The following is a 19,894-nucleotide window of genomic DNA, read 5'->3' on the forward strand; positions in this document are numbered from 1 at the left end:
AATCTTTTTGTTACTTTGCCTTGTTGCTTTTGATTCCTTAGCTTTTTCTTTCTTTATTCCTTCTTGCTAATGTTGAAGCTGCGTTTCTCTATGTCAGTTTCTCTGTTTGTGTCTTTTACCTTTTAAAATACAGAGGAGGTTGTTTGCCGTCTAATTAAATCGCACCTCATTGTTGCATTGAATAGAATTTAACAATGTAATAATGTTTGAATAGAAACAAGTGATAAAAACTCTGTAAATAAAGCCAGACATGTTGACTATACTGAGCCAAGACTGATTTTTAGGAAGTATATTTCAGATCTCTCTTTGTTAGAATTGCATTGGGAAGGAAACTTATTGCTGATTACGTTTCTGGAACATCCCTAATTGTATTACAGTGGAGCTGATCCACAATATCAGAAAATCTTGAGTACACACACGCACACGCACACACACGGATCATTTAATGGTCAGTTACCAAGGGTTTTTTCCATCCCTTGTCTCTCTTACCTTAATTTCAGCAGGTTGTCAGGAGTGACAAGTCCACCTTCGTGACAGGCTCAGAAGCCATTTCTTCTTCTTCTTCTTTTTTTTTTTTTTTTTTTTTTTTTTCCTCCTGTGATCCGTGATGGTACCATATTTAGTGCCTATCCTTTTCAAAGCATCTGGCCCCATAAGGTGAGAGCAGAAATGTAAATGTCATCCGGCTAATTAAAGACCCTTTAAACAGACCCTATGTCTGAACAAGCCTTTAATGAGCTTTGAAGGCTGCATGAGGATGTGAGAGTGTGTGGAAAACTGGACCAAAAACTTTCCCCACCGTAGACCTCCCTGCATGTAGCTCAACTATATTTCACAGTAATTGGTTATTCCAAGAAGAAAAAGGTGAAATTATTAATGTTTAACCTGCAGAATGCAATCAAATGATCTGAGATTATCCCCAAGATTGAAATGCTGCAGCTGGGCCGCTCATTTACGCCGCTGTCACACATGGATTGATCTTGGGTACAATGGCTGCTGATTCTGTGCCGAAACAACCCTCACGTCGACTTGCACTGAGACTGCAGGGGTCCTTTCACAGAGAACTTGGACCCCCCCTCCCCAAAAAAAAGATGCACCGAGCCAGAAATATGAGCAGATTTGAACTTATTCTTGAAGTGTGACCTCATTAGCAGTGTACCTCATTGGGCTAGTCACATAATCTGCAAAAAAACACAATGAAAAAGATCACATTCAATAATTAGTCCACGTAACACCGCTACAGAGTGCGTTAAATAGTAACAAGGCTAAAAAAAAGTATGAGTGGACAGCAATAGACACAAATGAGCCAAAAAGTACATCAAACTCACGGATTAATACAAGAAACTCACATTGTGTGGTTAGAGAAGGGAATGGGGTTCAGCTGCTCCTTTAGGTGTGAGATAAAGACATGTGGGGAAGAAGAGCAGTGGAGTGAAACATTGGGGGTGAAAGAGCCAAACTAAAGCAAAAGTGGACCTAGAATGTTAAACGCAGTGTGAGTGCAGTCCAGGGGGGCGTGGAGGCATTCATGTGTTTCCACTGCTAAAGCTGGCATGCCCAGTATGAGGATGACCTAAGCGACTTTGAACGAGGGTTCATTGTAAGGGCATGGTTTAAATGAGCTTCAGTCATAAAAACTACTCAGCTGGATAGTTTTTCCATTAGCAGCTGTGACCGCAGAGGCCTCTGTATTTAGATTTACAGGAAGGATGTCAGTAAATGTGAACCAACTCCTATTTTTTTTTGATGACCGTACCTAATTGATGTCAGAAATTGTGGTTTGGCACTGTGATCACATGTACACTGCGTCTGTGTGATGTGTTGAGGTCAGTGCAGTACGCTTCAGCAAAACTAGCCATCAAAAGTTAAATAGAGAAGGATATTTAATAAGGCTGCAATGCATAAATGCACATGTAAGAGTTTACTCCTCAGTGGAGATGTGGGGAAAGGAGATGTGGTCAGATACGTCATCCTTCACTGTGGTCCAGCATGTTTGGCCCCTACACGTGACAGGGATCTGCTGATGGTATTTTGCTGCCATGTTTTAGTTTCCACTTGTCTCTTCAGAGAGAAGAGGTCACAGCAAATCGATACAGAGTTGCCCTGGGTGATCACCTTTATCCTATGATGAAACATTTCCATCAATGATAACTGTCCTTTTTTTAAATCTTTTTTTTTTTTATCACAAAGATGGTTCTCCCATCTCTAGGGCATCAGGGGTCAGGCAGTGGTTTGATGATAATGGCATGGATTGTTTGCTATATCTTCATGTTTCAAATCTGGCAGTTAAAGGTTAATGAGATTTTAGGCTGGTGTGTCAGGCAGAATTCTTAAGATCATCAAAACACCAAAGAAAGGATGTATTTTTGGAAGAATGGTTTTCTGTTAGCTCCAACCATTTAATGCAACTGTTTAATGCAAACATTGTCATGTTAAGTGTGGGCCTGTGAGAGAGAATCAAAATTATATCTCACCATTTCAAGGAAACTTGTGATAATAATATTTCTAATGGTCTAGGAGAAAAATACTGAGGGATTTATTAGTGATGGCAGCTTGCATTTAGCCGCATTTATTAGTGCAGATAGAATGAAGGGCATTTCCATCTTTCTTTTCCACTCCTGTCACTGATGACAGAGTCTAATGTGAAGAATGACATTATCAAGGTGGAGCAACATTAAAGTCCAATACTACTGACACAGCATCAGTCAAGTGTAAGCACGGTAATCTGGGTAGTGTTATCCCTGGGAATTTGAAGTAAAATTATAAAATAATCGCTTAACAATACCTTACGTATCTTAATCTTAGTCTCTGCAAGAGCTGCTGCACAATATTCTCACATATTGAAATGGAAATTGAAAAATATTTTCTACCTGGGCTGTTGTATTTTGGGTCAATCTTTTTAAACAGGTACTGAAAGCCCTCTTCTTTTTGTTTTTCTATCAGGATTCTCTGTCTGTCTGCTTTCCCTGGCATATGGTGCGCTGCTAGTGATGCTCGGTGGGGTCTTTTGTTTATGTTTGGGTTGCGCATCGCCAGCTGTTAGCATCTTGTTCTCGCATTCCTTCATAACCTGGTTCACTGACGCCACAAAATGTCACATAAAACTGATACTCTTATTATCGTGGACAGTGTGATGTGGCACAGCTCCTGTCACGTGTTTGCTAAAGTTCTTGTTTTCAAGGTCATTTTTACTGAAGTCTTTCTGAATTCAAATACTTCTATTGTTGTTTTATTTTTAAGTCCTGATCACCAACACTGAATGAATGTGATCTCTTACCAAGAATCAGTATTCATGTAGATGACTGAAAATCTCCTTTCTTGTCATCCTCTTTCCAGATGAGGGTTACTACCAAAGTGGAAGGTTTCAATTTGAAATAGATGTCCCTGAAGCCTATAACATGGTGGTGAGTAGTCAAGTTTCTCTCCTGTGGGCTGGTTTGAAAAGCACATTTCTGTGCCCGTGGGTGTCTCTGTGTTAGCCTGCTCACCTCTTCCTTTTGTTTGTTCTTTCACTCATTCTTTTCCTACCAAGCATTTATTCTGATACTCTTCTGTGTAAGTGTATTTATTCTGTGTTGTTTTTCTCCCTTTGCTCTACATTTTTTCACACAATCATTATTTGCTCCACACAAGTATATGCAGCACTTCATAATAGCTTCACAAATCCTTCTGCATAAAAAAGCAATCATTTTAGATCATTTAGATCTTAATGTAAGGAATGTAGTAGTAATAATAATAATAATGCATTTTATTTATAGGCGCCTTTAAAGACCCTCAAGGTCACCTTACATTAGTGCAACAAAATAAAAACATGAGGTAAATGAAAAATAAAAAATGTATGAAAGTATAAAAGCTCAACAAGGTAAAAAGAGAATAAGACGGAATCATCATGAAGGGTATGCAATTTTGAATGGATGGGTTTTAAGACGTGATTTAAAAGTAGAGAGTTTGTAGTCTGGGGGTCTGGTGGAAGTGCATTCCAACGTCTCAGGGCAGAATAACTAAAGGCTCTGACTCCCATGGTAGTCAGGTGAACAGGTGGAACAGATGGAAGGGAAGCTAAAGAAGAGCGGAGTGTACGAAGTGGTGAGTGCGTATGGAGAAGATCAGATAGATATGGAGGAGCGAGGTTATGAAGCGCTTTGAAAGTAAGAAGCAGGATCTTGAAATCGACACGGAGGTGAATTGGAAGCCAATGGAGTTGTTTAAGTCTAATTCTGAAAATAATACATGCAGCTGTATTTTGAACTAACTGCAGTTTAAGGAGAGATTTATGAGGTAGACCATAGAGAGGAGAAGTACAGTAATCTAAACAAAATGTGACGAGCATTGGCAAGTATGGCAGTACTGTTTGGAGTGAGTGAAGGTCGAAGGCGGTTAATAATACGAAGATGAAAATAAGTTTTGATTTGGTTCCTGTTAGAATAAATTCTGGGAGCTTTTTGCCATTAAGTTTAAGAAAATTGTGAGTAAACCAAATCGAGATTTCTCTTAAACAATCAGAAATGGATGTGGGTGGGAGAGTAGCTGTGGGTGTGGAAGATAAGTAGAGCTGGGTAGGGCTGCCACAAACAATTATTTTGATAGTCGACTAGTCACCGATTATTTTTGCGATTAGTCGACTAATCAGATCATGCATTCATTGGACATACAACGTACAGCTTATTGCACCAGCATGCATCTGCTCTTATATAACTATCATTAGCTTACAGCTTTAAGTGTTTAAGGTATGTGCTAACTAAAAATAAAGACAAGATGATAGTTTATTAAATTTTAATGAAATTTGCAGATTGTTTCGGTGAAGTTTAATAAACTCCTTGCTATCTAAAATATAACAGGACACCGGAGTATATTCTCGAGCATCTCACATTTCTGATAATCAGCTGTCTGCTTGACGTTTATTCAGCTGTGTAAAAACTATAACTTTAATCTCAGCCAAACCAATTTACTCAGGAACAAATAAAACACTAAAAAAAGCCAAACAATAACATTTTTAAGTTATCTAAGTGACTTATATATGTTTAACCTGAGTAGCGAAAGACGGCGGTGAGTTTGAAAACGATATGCCGGGAGTCCGGTGTTCTCACGGCTCTAGTGAGCCATGCCCCCGGCTAGCTATCGAGCTAGTGGGTAACAGACGTCTCCGAAAACGTCGGAGCGCTTTTGAAATATATGTGGTGTCTTGATAAACTGAGCAGATATTTGAGGTTTACACAGCTACATTCTCGCCTGAAAATATGTTAAACTTTATTTTGTGTCCCAAAAAGAATAATAAGAGTAATATTAAAACTAACTAGCTGCCGCCATTGTTGATAACTGCGCTGGGCCGTGCTTCTTCGGGGTTTAACGGCAGCTGGCATCCTTGTACATGCAGTGCTGCCATCTTCTGTTTCAGTCCGTTATTACACTCTTAAATCCTACTACTTATTCCTGCGTCTTCTGGGATCTTACAAAGCTTCAAACGATGCATCGACTATTAAATTAGTCGTCGACGATTTTAATAATTGACGTAATCATGACTAGTCGACTAATCGTGGCAGCCCTAGAGCTGGGTGTCGTCTGCATAGCAGTGAAATTGGATGTTATATTTCTTGAAAATATTACCTAAGGGTAGGAGATGGATAATAAAGGGTAAAGGACCCAGGACAGAGCCCTGGGGTACACCAGAGTTAAGTGGAGTAGATGGGGATCTGTGAGTGAGTAATTGAACAAACTGTGAACGGAAACAGAGATATGAGGTAAACTAGGCAACTGTTAAGATGCAAAACTGTTTTGTTTTTTTTGTTTTTTGTTTTTTTTAAAAATGCCTACATTTATTACTGGCTTGACTCCAGCAGTTAAACTGAACTATCTTTACAAATGATATGATGCACTAAATTAATAATTGCTGTATCTTAGCAAGGTTAGTTGTGAGTCTGTGCTCTCCAGGTTGTAAATATGGCTTTCTCCTCATGGTAGAGCCAGAATAAAGTCGGGGGTTAGAGACGGAATTAATGAACACATAAATACACTCATACATGCTGTTTATGGAGCAAATTACAATTCTCAAATAAAATCTTTATACATCAGTAGTATAAATTTCAAAACTTCTACGTTGCTCATTCTTGAGTTATCATGTTGACAAACTTGCATGTCCGCATCGCCCGCTCGGCAAGCTGACTATAATACTCTGTCAGCCTTTTACGGCTGAGGGCTAAACACCTGTTAATCATGAAAAAAAACCTGCTTTTAATTTTGACATGTATCTCTGACCTGAAGCGAGGCTTTCTTATGAGCTGTGTAGCTGTAAAATCTTGCTCATGGACAGATCCTTCCTGAACAATCACCAAGAAAAATAATTTCCATGAACAGTTAATCAGATCGACCTTACGACTCAAAATGTCAGCTGTTAGGGGAATAATAAGTGGGTTTATTCATTATCAGACTGACACTCACGTCTTTTTAAAAACAAATTCTTTCTAATCTGAGCTGATACAAATGTTCACCTTGCTGTTGAACAAGAAGTTCTTGATTATAGGTTTTTAAATGTAAAAAATAATCTGCTAATTTCAAATGGCCTAAAATGTTACATTAGTTGATCTATTGATAAACTTTAACTGAAACACAATCATGTGCTTTTCTAGTCTTACTGACCAGTTAAACAGTATTACAACACAAGCAAAGAGAAGCATTTTCAATAACTGTTAGATTTGTTCCAGAAATACCCCCTCACTTTACTGTAATCCAGTTCCTGTTAGATGTGAAGTATCAATACTTGTTTATGTTTAATAGCTTTGTCATCTCCAAATGCAATAGTTGGTTGTCACATGTAGGTACTCAAAATGTCAAGATGGGATTGACATCAGTGTAAGACTTAACTTCATGATATAGAAACAAGTAATTTGAGAAATTAAATCCATATAATTTAATTCTCATCAGAACCACATCACGTAGCTGCTGGTATAAAGTTTTGTAGATATCAGGACATCAGAATGATTCTACAAATATGTGCAAGGATGCAGAAAAACAGTCTTTATTTCATCAGTGTACTTGCTTATTGTCAGTTTGATGTTTTCATTACAACACACGGTTTGTTGCAGACATAATTATAATTATCACTCAAGTCACTCCGACTTATCGGGGTGAAGTGAACAGTGTGAGTCATGCAACAGCGTTTCTTCATTTTCAACTATTTATGAGTGCGATCTCTTTGTAATAAGGTGTTAGTCATAAAAAGTGCGATAAGAAACATTTCTTTTTTGGCTGTACTTGAAAATAGGGTGTTGTGACTTGCTGGGGGCTACTGTATATTACTCTTTTTTTTTTCATAACAAAACGGCTCCAGACAAATAGCATTATAGGAAAAAGAAAGTAGCCATCAAGTCCAGAATGGGGAAGCTTAAACACGTTTAAAAAAAATCTGATTAGCAAAAAGTTTGTTTTTGTTTTGGACAGAAATAGAATCAACAGCAACAAATTATTATTATTATTATTAACAACAACAACCAACAACAGTTTAAAAATAAGAACAACTGTGCAGGAGAGGTTAGGAAGACCATAAGGTTTTATAAGGCCACCTCCCCTATAACATTAACAGGTTAGCAGGAGAAACAGATAAGTGACATACAATAATTTACTAATATAATAAATATTCACATCATATACTATTAGAAATTAACATTGGTTTTTATTGTTTTTTGAAAGATTAAAATGCAGTTATGGACTGAAGAGCTGGTGGTGGCTTGTTCTCATATGAAGGTCCTCTGTATTTAAATCTATTTTGCCCAGTTAACGTTTTTCATAAGGGTAAACAAAAACCACCACAATGTCTTGTTGAATATGTACGTGCATCTGAAGTTGAAAAGTAGACGATAGTGTCACAGGAAATTAGATTTATCTATGTTTTTTCTCATCATGCTGCAGTAACGGGAGCTCTAAGCTAGAAACCTTCCTTACTGTCTTCTTTGTTTTTACTTACTTAATTCAAACATCATCTTTGAAACCATTCCTGTAAAGCTACAATAAAATTCTAATGACATGATTTTACTGTTTTTACAGTGGCCTATGTCACATTTGCTAGCAAAGAAAAGAGGTCAGAAAAGTCAATAATGCTTTACTAGAGACAGTGGGACACGAGGCACGTGCACCAAAGGCTCAGAAGCATCCTCGTTGCCCAGAAATGATGACTAGACCATTTTTGGACACTCTGCTGGGTTTTGTATGCTCTGCTTTTTAACTGCTGTTTGCACAACACGATTCAATAAAGAAACAATACTCATTTAACATGATTCCTCTGTTTTTATTTTCTGGTTGAGGGTTTTCTTTCTTGGACATTTCTCTGTGTCTGAGTCTTGTCTGTCATCTAATGAAATTTAGTCTGATTAATTAAGTTGGTTTAGCGCGTGTATGAAGTGATGCTCAGGTAACTTGGGAGACTAATAGGAAGTAGAAATGGACTGCTTTTAAAACATCACATAATGTTAAAATAATCAGATAACTTAAATGTGTCTCTTCCTAAATTGTTGGTTTGTTGGTTTCCAGCCTCCTAAAGTGAGATGTCTGACCAGAATATGGCATCCCAATATCACGGAGAATGGAGAAATCTGTTTGAGGTAAATTGTGTGTACCCTTCCCCAATATTACTTCTTCCTAGCGCGTGACATTTTATCTCATGTTGTCATTTTCTATTTAGCCTAGAAATTGATAGAAAACCAAAACTGAAAAATAATTTCTCTGAGCCCTCATTCTTTGAGAATCCTTGACAATGCATGCAAATGCAAAACAAATTAGTAGTCTGCAGTGAAAAAAAAACAACCATTGTGCATTAAAAAGCTCACACAAAGCATCTTACATAAAGCGCAAGCATTTACAGTATTGCAGATACTCTAGCTGTGTATCTCTTTTTTCTTCTGCAGCTTATTGCGGGAGCACTCTATTGATGGCACAGGCTGGGCCCCCACTAGAACATTAAAGGTAAAGTGTAACTTTTTCTTCAGTAGAATTTCCTTTTCTTTGTTTTTGCTGTGTAATTGAACTTTGGGGTCATCATCAGTGTTTTATCTGTGGGCTAGGGGTTCAATTCAAGTCCTGTTACAAAGATGTGGCTCAAAGGTGTGATGAAAGGTGCAGTTTGCTGATGTCGGCAGTACCTGTCTTACTAGAATTGGACTCTATGATGAAAAAAAGTTTGGACCCTTCTAATTGCTACGTCATAATATTTATGAATCTCTCCTTAGCTTTTGATACCATTGCAATGTACCCAAAACTCAACAAACTATCTGGATAACAGGTCAATTTTCTCCGTCAGAGACCAACATGTGGTGGTCATAGTCTGCCAAGCTTGTTTGAAACCCAAGGCTTTTGTTTTGCTCTGTTCCTGCTATGAAGCGCACAGATATCTTCATTTATATGTGAATCAAAATTAAACTTAATGCTATTATTTTTTTTCAAGACTATTTCAACTAACTATATAACTTATATCGTGCTGAACCCTTGGAGGGAAATATTGATGCAATGCTAATTTTTAAGAAATGTGGACACTGTAACATGTAAATTAAAGCAAAATACAGTGATTTGCAAATCTCATAAAACCCATATTTTACTCGCAGTGAAATGTAGAAAACATCAGATGTTTAAACTGAAATAATGTCCCATTTTCAGAAAAAAATAAAGTCATTTTGAACTCTATGGGAGAATCGTGCGTCAAACATTAGGACGGACCCAGCATGTCTTTTTTTAATTTAACAGTCTGTAAACATCTGGGAACTGAGGAGGGGCGCTGCTAGACTTTGGGGAGAAGGAGGTTGACGCAGTCTCGTCTGAGCGAGGATTCTTGCTGCTCAGCAGTCCCGGGTCGTCCTTGTCCAATTTTTTTTTTTTCATGACGAGCTAAACGTTTTTAAAAGGTAAAATGTCTGGAATGTAAGCAGGCCAGTTCATCGCCCAGACTCTTCTGTGAAGCCGTGTTGTTGTAATAGATGTAAAGCGCAGTTCTGCTTCCTCTTGCTGATTATCCTGAATATGAATATGTAAGGTTTTGCTTAGATAAATAGGAGCATATGTTCCTCTAAAACCCATGTCACCCTATATCATCAAAGATCAAGAGTTTTCAACTGCAAGCCAGATGTCGTCAATTAATTTCAAGTCGTTTGACCACAGAACAGTTTTCCACTTTGCTTCAGTTCATTTTAAAAAGCCTTGTCCCAGAGAACATGGTAGTGTTTCTGGATCACGTTCACACATGGCTCCTTCTTTGTATCATAGAGCTTTAACCTGCATTTGTGGATTGCACGGTAAACTGTGTCCTGGACGTGTTCCTGAGCCCAGGCAGTAATTTCCATGACAGAATCAAGCCTGTTTTTAATGCAGTGCTGCCTGAGGGCCTGAAGACCACGTGTTTGCACGCAGATATTTCTTTTGTAGGCGTTACGTACTGCAGATAATAAGATATTCAAAGTCATCACAAATTTAAGTGGAGCATCGTTATTCTGAAATTGTTCTTCTATTTGTAGACGCTGTGTTTTTACAGACTTGCAGACTGGTGAACCTCTGCCCATCTTTTCATAAACATGTTTTCTGTGCTCTATTGGGAGTAAAATATGGGTTCATGAGTTTTGCAAGTGATTGTTTTCTGTTTTTATTTACTTTACACAGGAGTTGGGGTTGTATATGATTTCAAACACAAAAGACACGAGCATCACACTCCTTGACACACGGTGTCTTTCACTTTCTTAAACTAACAAAGAGGCAGAAAAAATACAGCTCAGAGCTTTGGCATTCTCTCAGGACGCAATAAAGTGTTGCAGGGCCGTGGAAGATAAACTCCACAATAAAAAAGCTTTTCAGCGGCATGTAAAAGAAAGCCTTGACTTTTCATGCTTCACCCTTCACTCAATTTAGATTTTTTTTTTTTTTTTTTTTAGCTCTTAAGAAAGAGTTACTGAAGACTCGAGCAAGGACGTCCTCCTCTAGCCCAATTCAAGGTTGACTGAAATAATGTCTGATAGAAACTATGGACTGAAACATAATGTAGTTGTACTTTCTACGTTAAATAAGATTTCTCTGCAGAGATTCAAGAGTATATAAAAATTGCTGTCACAAACTGCACTGGTATGCTCTTGTAGTTTTAGAAATATGCAAATGTATGCATGTATGCATTTGAAGTACTGGGTGGGCTTTCTTCCTCCAGTGCAGGATTTCCGAGTTTAGAGGGTCATTCACTAAATCCTCTTTGAATACCCTCGAGTTTCCTGCAAAGGCGCTTGTCGGAAGTTACTGTCAGGATTTGTCTTACCCTTTATTCCTGTTTTAGGTTTTGTGTGTGTGTGTCAATCCAGACTAGCTGCCTTCCTTTGCCTTTTGTTTTTGTTTTTTGCAGACATTGCTTTTATTCTTTACCTTCCTTCAAAGAAGACACATTCCTTTATTCTTGTACAAACACTTTGTTCATACTATTTGTCCTTGTACAATATGTCTCACATAGTTGAAACTCTCAGGCTGGTTATGTTTTCTTTTATTGGGTGATCATCATTACAGGTTTAGTATCCCCAGAGCATTGAATAAATGATGTTACATTATTTAGCATGCTCTCAGTCACAGTCGGTTAGGGGGGGAAATGTATAACGGGATCCAATGACTGTTATGTGTCTGCAATCAGGTTTCTACTAAGGATTCATAAAGGGAAATTATAGAAATGTAGGCTTATAACTTGGAGAAAAATAACTGTACAAAAGAACTGAATTATCTACTATTCTTCCGTGTACAACATGATTGTACAAGAATTAAAGAATGTGTCAAATCTACTTTTAACATCTACGAAACAATGTACACTTTGGAAAAAAACATGCGTTTTTGATTTTTTTTTTTTTTTTTTAGCTGCTTTTATGGCAGTAAAAGTCTGGTGGCCACCGCTGCTGTGATCCAAAAATGTCCAATGTTGATTTGCGGACAGCAGGACATCTTTAACTCCCACAATCTTAAATGAGCTGGGTCCAATAAATCCTTGTCATTGTTTCTTTGTAGAGTTATTACCTTGAATCCGTGAATGGTTGAGTTAGCAAGATTCCTGAAAAGAGTTTCTGAGCGCACAGAGTGATTTCACCAACCAGATCTTTTCTTTTTTTCCCCTTTATTGTAAATGCCGTGCTGCCTGAAGGCCAGGAGATCATGGCTATTCAACATTGGTTTTGTCCCTTATAACCAGGCATTTCTGTTGAATTTCTAAAACTTGGATTAGATTAGGTACCACAGTCAGTGAATTACTTGCAGTTTTAATGTTGCTTAACAATTTGAATATCTAATTCAATATTCCAGAAAGTAGTGAACACTTTCCATTCTTTACCTCTTCATATGCAGCCGTGTTACTTATGACCTGTGGTTGGTTTTAAAAAATGTTTCAGGTATTTTTTTTCTACATTTGATACAAAATAAATGTTGGGTCTGTGTTTCCAAAAGCCCCGCTGGTTTAGAGACTTATTCATCATGAAGAAAACAAGACAGTCAGCGATCGATCGATTTACTTGCAAGGGAGGCCTCGTCGGTGTCTACCACGAAAATGACCCCAATGACGGCCTCCTCTCACTGCCTTTTATTGGGAAAGCAGTTCACACAATACACATCATACACTCGATTATTTGACGATATTTATTTAACAATAACAATGTATTGAATAATAACTTTAAAGATTGTCAAAAAATAATATAAAATAGTGTGCAAATACTGATAACAGTGCAAATGTTTGCAATATAAAAAATAAATGAAAAATGTAAACATCTATGTTTAGTGAACTTTGCAGTGTTGCTCTGTGGAGCAGCTACAACACCGTAGCAAAGTTTACACACTGTGTCTACTTGATCCACGTCTGACTGAACCCGTAATGTTTCCACACCACTGAAGTTTTTTTACCTCTCTTTTCAACCAACGGCAGTCACTCTCCTCTCCAAATAACTTCTGCTTAGCTTTCCGAGCTTCCATCGGGTCCTCTTAATTGTTGTGACGCGAGTTTGAAATGCAGAGAGGTGCGCTCGATTTGCCACACGGAGCAGCGCGAGAGTAAAGCACGAGGGAGGTGCTAATAATCGGCTCAGTCATTTTTAATGATCGTTGAAAGCCCAGATCATAATTTAGATTAAAATTCGATTAATTGAGCAGCCCTAGTGTGAACATCTGTATGCATATGAGTATGTGTGCATGTGTGTGACCTCCTGCTGACCAAAGGGTCATAAAAGCAGGAGCAACATCACAAGAAACAGATCTTCCAGATAGGATGTATCTGCAATAAAACACTACAGCCCCCCCAGAACCTCGAGAGGCTGGGGAGGGGGACAAAAGAATGAATTCCTTTCATCACAGAGTTAAAACAATGTAGAAATGGTAAGCATAAAAATGACAACATTTAACAATTCACTCTAACATTTCCCTCCTGTTTTGTTATTTTTATGCTCCAAATTATTCCTGTGTAGTATATTCTTAGCCACGCACCTCTTGCTTGACATTTTCAGCGCAGGTGTCATTTATACACAGGCTTCTGTCATGTCATTCATTTCAGTCATTTCATATTCTTGTAAAATTACATAATTAACAAATGTATTAGAAATCATTTTAGTTTAGCATTGATCTTATACACGGTAAAATGCATCCTATACATAAGCAAATCAATGTCAACAGTTCAAAAACAGGAGTTAATATTTTCAAAAGAAGATGCCACCAAGGATTAGACAGTAACCAAACTATCCAGCCTTGTGGTGCATCTACTCCTTTCGTGCGATTCATCATGCATTTCTGCAAGTAAACAACTGAATGTCAACAGTCAAACAAGAGGAATCAACATTCTCAAAAATCATATGTCACTACAATCCAACTGTATACAGACATAGGCATTCAAACATATCAGTTGACTTTATTGTCTGTCCATGTGGCTCTCAGCTAACTTCAAAGCTGTAGCCTGGTCAACACCCTTCTTTATGACTCCTATCAACCCCCCAAATCTTCTCACTGTAGGCGTCCTGTGGGGGTTAGAGTCAACTGGTGAATTATCTGCATTTACAACTCTTCTCCTGTCCTGTTGTCACCGCAGAAAAAGCTTTGTAAAGGAAATTGGATCAAGCTGTTTTGATCTTCTTGGCTCAAAACCTCAAGTGTTCACGATGTAAATGTAGACAAAAGGCTTCTCTGTTTACATCCTTCTTGAAGAAGACAAAAGAATAGATGATGTCGCACAAATTCCATGATAAATCTCCAACTTGGATTAATCCATTGTCCTTCATACACATAAGTAATTGGCCTGTTTCCAGTTTGTTTAGCAGTTCAATGTCCTGCAGCGAGTCAGATACTTGGAGTCCGGCCAGCAGGTCTGTCGCACCAGAGCAGTTCACCTTCCCGGCTACTGGTGAATCAACCGTCCATTCAGGTTCAGAGGAGTTGAAAAGTTGGCAGTGTTCCAAGTACGTTTACTCCTGGATGTGTTGCTAAGGCAACCAAACAAACTGTCTCGCTCTCAGTGATGCTATATGGCCACAGTCCAGAAGAATGTGTAGCCAGTGGCATCACAAGCATAACAATTGGTCTCGTTGTTTATGTGAGCGGTTGTGTTCATTAACTGCCACCAGTAGTTGGTTGAAAACCCATGCAGGTACTGGGTGTGGTTTGCTCTGTCCCAGTGCGCTCCTGTCATCCCACTCAGGGTCCACAGGCTCAAGAAGGTGCACAGCACATTCCCAGCCATTCTGATGAGTACCTGTGGCTCAGTTGGTTTCTTCACCGGATTGAGACGAGGGGCCCTGGAGGCTTCCCCCCCCCTTTGTACCCGGTCTTCCTGCCACTTACTCCGAGCTGGCCTGGATGTGTGTCACCTTTTATTAGTGCGCTTGATGTATCCAAGTGTTTCTTTCAGCAATCTTCACTGCTGTGGGCGTCGTCAGCAGCACCTGATAGGGACAGTATGTCTCAAACTGTATTTATTTCTCCCCTGTAACATTCACATTTTCTCCAACATTACCTCAACAACACAGTGTAATTTCAACATCAACATATATCCTGTAACCACAGTTTTCTTCACACAATATCTCAGTAATCCTGTGGTAGAAAAACATCATTAAGTTGTGTCCTGCTGTAAATCACATGATCAAATCAATTGATTAACCATCTGCTGTAAAAAAGAAATGTAAATGTTAGCGCTGCGCAGGTGTATACACTCTTTTTCACAGTAATCTCTGTGAGCAACACAAGGTGGTGAATAACACACCCATGGTAAATTCACAGACACAGAAAATCTTAAACTAAAAAGGTTAAATTTGCATGTAGTTTTTGTATTATTTTCTAATAAATGTAGAATTGAGATAATTTCCAAATCCCTAAGTCAGTTTTTGATTACATTTTAGATGTTGTCACAATTTGTTAAGGTTATAGAGCTCATGAGTTGCTCAGCCTGTATATGCTGTGGTTATAAGCAGTTTTTCTTGTTGTGGTTTGGTGTACAACCACAGGTGATGTAGTGGACATGCACACATAGTCTTATGTTCATTTACCTTCCTCTGATTACTTCTATGGAACCCCACAAATCCTCCTCCGAAGCTCAAATCAATTACGTTACATTCTACTTTAATCTCATGTTGCTTGTTGGCACTAGTTTCCAGAACACAGTGGAAATGTATAAAAAATAAAACAAATCCTAATCTGTGCTGATTTTAAAAAAGCATTTTTATTTCTATAAAATGAAACTTGAAAATCTGAGAAATGGAGAACACTTTACTCTGAAACCTCTTTGATAAAGTACTTCAGCCACGGTTCCTCTGTCGTTTTCTTTTCCATGACTTTGATTATAAGAAGGCACTGCACAGAAAGCAACTTTGTATCCAGTGTGAGGACATAATTGGTTTTCTCTTTATCGTAATGTTAAAAGAAACAAGTCGTGGACAAATACATTTTTGCATATGTATTCCTTACACAATGTAACTTTTTTTTGAGAAGAGTATTTGAATGAATCATACAAATGGGATTTACCAAAGTTTGTGGCAGACTTGCATTTATTATACTTTAATTTGCATCTAAGGTGGTTTTGATAGTTGCTGCTCAGACTGTTAATTTACTTTGAATGACAGGAGATGTTATTAGAATGAGTCCATAATACGTATGGGTAGATTACAGCCCTGTGGCTCCGTTCAGAACAATTAGAGGCTAATCTCACACAATCAGTCCTGTGAAAAACTTCACAAAGCTTCACAAAAATTTAGTAGAAGTGTGTGTGCAAAAAATGAGTACATCCCACAATTCGACTACTTGTAGAACTTTAAGAGTCATAACTTGAGATGATTGTTTGAGTCCACAGGGTTTCTCTCGACTTGAGGTCTGATCTTTGACTGGGCTGTTGCAACACCTCGATTCTTTTCTTTTGCAGCCATTCTGTTAGAGGTTTGCTGCTGTGTTTGGGATCATTGTCGAGATCAATTTCCTGATTTTGCCCAAGCTTTAGCTGTCAGACCTATTATACAGTAAGTAGTAGTGCTTGTTATTGACAAAAACATAATATAAGAATTAGGGCTGCCACAAACGATTATTTTGATAGTCGACTAGTCACCGATTATTTTTGCGACTAGTCGACTAATCAGATCATCATCCATTGGACGTAAAACGTACAGCTTATTGCACCAGCAGCATCTGCTCTTATATAACTATCATTAGCTTACAGCTTTAAGTGTTTAGGGTATGTGCTAACTAAAAATAAAGGCAAGATGATAGTTTATTAAATTTTAATGAAATTTGCAGATTGTTTCGGTGAAGTTTAAACTCCTTGCTATCTAAAATATAACAGGACACCGGAGTAAATTCTCGAGCATCTCACACTTCTGATAATCAGCTGTCTGCTTGACGTTTATTCAGCTGTGTAAAAACTATAACTTTAATCTCAGCCAAACCGATTTACTCAGGAACAAATAAAATACTAAAAAAAAGCCAAACAATAACATTTTAAGTTATCTAAGCGACTTGTATATCATGTTTAACCTGAGTAGTGAAAGACGGCGGTGGGTTTGAAAACGATTTGCCGGGGGTCCGGTGTTCTCACGGGCTCTAGTGAGCCTAGCCCCCGGCTAGCTATCGAGCTAGTGGGTAACAGACGTCTCCGAAAATGTCGGAGCGCTTTTGAAAGTATGTGGTGTCTTGATAAACTGAGCAGATATTTGAGGTTTACACAGCTACATTCTCGCCTGAAAATATGTTAAACATTTATTTTGTGACCCAGAAAGAATAATAAGAGTAATATTAAAACTAACTAGCTGCCGCCATTGTTGGAAACTGAGCAGGGCTGCGCTATAAATTCTGGGACAGAGCTTCTTCTTCTTCGGTGTTTAACGGCAGCTGGCATCCTTGTACATGCAGTGCTGCCATCTTCTGTTTCAGTCCGTTATTACACTCTTAAATCCTGCTACTTATTCCTGTGTCTTTTGTGATCTTACAAAGCTTCAAACGACGCGTCGACTATTAAATCAGTCGTCGACGATTTTGATAGTCGACGTAATCGTGACTAGTCGACTAATCGTGGCAGCACTAATAAGAATAGAGAAAAATCAAGATAATTCTGATTTAAAATAAATTTAAAAGCATAGATGTTAATGATTGCTGTATGTGTGATGATGTCTGTGCAAAGTTTCGTTCAGATTGGCCCAGCTGCTAAGGAGGAGAGAGCGTACATACCAAAGTACAAATGATTATAGTAAAATGCATAACTTTGTAATGAATAACCCCCAACACTGCTTTGGCCTTAAACTGGCTCTAAATCTGTCCAAATTACGATTGTACTTTGCATATCCAAAGCTAAGTGGTTGCTAGAACAGCTATTATAATTAAAAATGGCAACATTTAAACAGCCTTTCACTGATTATCTGGTGGAACGATTTATGAAGGACATAAAAGGCTTCGAGTGATGCTCACAGTCATATTGTTTAAGGTTTTTTGTGGCTGTCCCTTTCTATTCCTGGCCTGTCTCTCTGTGTGACCCCAGCTCAAGTTAAAACGTGGCCTGTGTTTGTTTACCTAAAGGTAGGTGTGAGTGTGATCATATGTGTGAGAGTGGTTGACTTTGGGTTGATGTGCGTCAGCAAGTGTCATCAGGTTCACAAAAGTGAAAAGAAAACACAAAAAAAGGATTGTTGGTCACCGCTCTTCTGTACTTCAGCCCACACACTGCTACATGAAATATCTTTGCTGTGTGTATTTGTATATAGTCATGCCATATTCAATATTTCATTGCTTTAAGGTTTATTTCAGCAGAAATATTGTGCCTACATGTGTTTATTTTCAACTTATTCTATGTAAGTGTTTCTAATAGGTGCTTTATAGTCAGGTCCTATATCAGTAGTTCCAGTGCTGAGAATCATCTTTGTGGTTTTATGAATTCACTTCAAACAAAACTATTTGCTGACTAATCAGAAATGCTGCCAGAGGTTCTTTTTGTTAAAGGATTAGAAAAAAAACAATGTTTGTTTCACAGTTTAAATCCGATGTTTGTTTTTAAGGTGCACCATAGCTTTTAGAAAATTCTGGAAATAGGCGTCGTGACACTTTTCAAAGTCGTCCTTTCTCTTTTACTGACTTTTGCTGACTTCTGCTCACACTCGTGGCTCTGAGCACTGGGCTGCTGGGGTGTCCTTGCAGTGAAGTATGTAAAGTAAGTCAGTGGAGTGTAGATTTTTGCTTCTAGGTTGATTGGAGTGGTAATAACATTGTTTTTGTTTTTCTTCAGGTAACCAGTTTCCTCACATTTTTTCCTTCTGTGTTTTGCGGATGTTTTCTCTAAAGTGGTTTTTACCTACCTAACTTCTAGTTCACTCGGAGCTCGTGTTGACTTTTCTTTTTCCCTTTCTTTTTCTTGTTGCTCATAAACTTTCTTCTGCTTAGAAGGGCATATCACTGGCTGCAGTGCCTTACAGCTTTAAGAAAAAGTAAAGCAAAGTAAAAATAATCTCTTACTTTAGACTAGCTTTAATAAAAGCTGGAAGGGATTTAGTTTTAGCTCACCATGATTTGGAAGAGAAAACTTTTGGTTTTAATATCATGAACATTGTACAACGAGAAGGCTTTGTGTTTACTTTTCTCACAAAGCATCCAGCGCACACCTTCAGAACTTTGAAAGACAAGCTAGTTGTTTGTCTTTTAAAATAATCATTACTCAGAACTTCATGTAATTATGGAAATTAACAAAATATTTTCTTATGGCCTGAATGAAGGTTAACGAAACCTCTGAAAGCATTCAGTTAAATCAAAGCAATCCTTTAAAATGATCAGTATTGCAAGTTGTATTTAGCAAGTGAATGAAATGAAGGTTATTTAGTCTTTTTGGTCTCTCACAATTTCTTCTGATGTACTTGTTGTCATTTCTAACTGTCTTTTTTTTCTTTACTGTAGCTATTGTGGGTGAAGATCACCCTTCAACCTTTTTATTGTGCATAATCCCAACATGAGACTGCACTGAAAAACATCTTTTTGCTTTTGAGGAAATTACTAGACGTGTAAAAATGTGTTTAAGTAACAGGTTATGTATAAAAATGTTTGCCGTTTTTGACCTTCTGGTCAAGGAAACAGTTTATCTTTAATAACGTGTTTTCAGATAGGGGAAATACACTTACACCAAAACAAAGAAAGGCTGGCCTTTAAGTGTTTTATTCAACAAACGTGTTGTTAGATGTCAGCTATTGAGGAATTCTCACGTTCTCTGCTAGTTTGGAGCACTTCAGCAGAAAATGACTTTTTATAAAAGTTTTGCATTGTGTTATAGATCTTATACATGTTGTGTTGAGCTGTTCATCAGTCTCTGACATCTGCTTGCCAAAAAGTTTGCCAGACTTATAAGATGCTTTTGTGCTGTCGTTTTGTACGTCATCTTTCATTCGCTTTTATAGAATTTAATAAATAAACAAAAATG

The 19,894-nt window shown here is 37.9% G+C and overlaps 1 protein-coding gene across 3 annotated transcripts in view; it reads left to right on the forward strand.

Moving 5' to 3' along the window:
* ube2f (ubiquitin-conjugating enzyme E2F (putative)) overlaps positions 1-19,894 on the forward strand; it is a 52,457-nt gene that overhangs the window by 15,241 nt on the left and 17,322 nt on the right. For 2 of the 3 annotated variants that reach the window (XM_040027720.1, XM_040027721.1), the window contains exons 5-7: positions 3,337-3,404; positions 8,521-8,591; positions 8,895-8,952. In XM_040027720.1, the coding sequence (XP_039883654.1) occupies positions 3,337-3,404; positions 8,521-8,591; positions 8,895-8,952 (197 nt within the window). Of the gene's footprint in view, positions 1-3,336; positions 3,405-8,520; positions 8,592-8,894; positions 8,953-9,726; positions 12,697-19,894 lie in introns of those variants that run through there. The other variant, XM_040027722.1, reaches the window with a different exon arrangement.

Source organism: Simochromis diagramma, unplaced genomic scaffold (genome assembly GCF_900408965.1).
Source record: "Simochromis diagramma unplaced genomic scaffold, fSimDia1.1 OVJJ01000343.1, whole genome shotgun sequence".
Taxonomy (NCBI): domain Eukaryota; kingdom Metazoa; phylum Chordata; class Actinopteri; order Cichliformes; family Cichlidae; genus Simochromis; species Simochromis diagramma.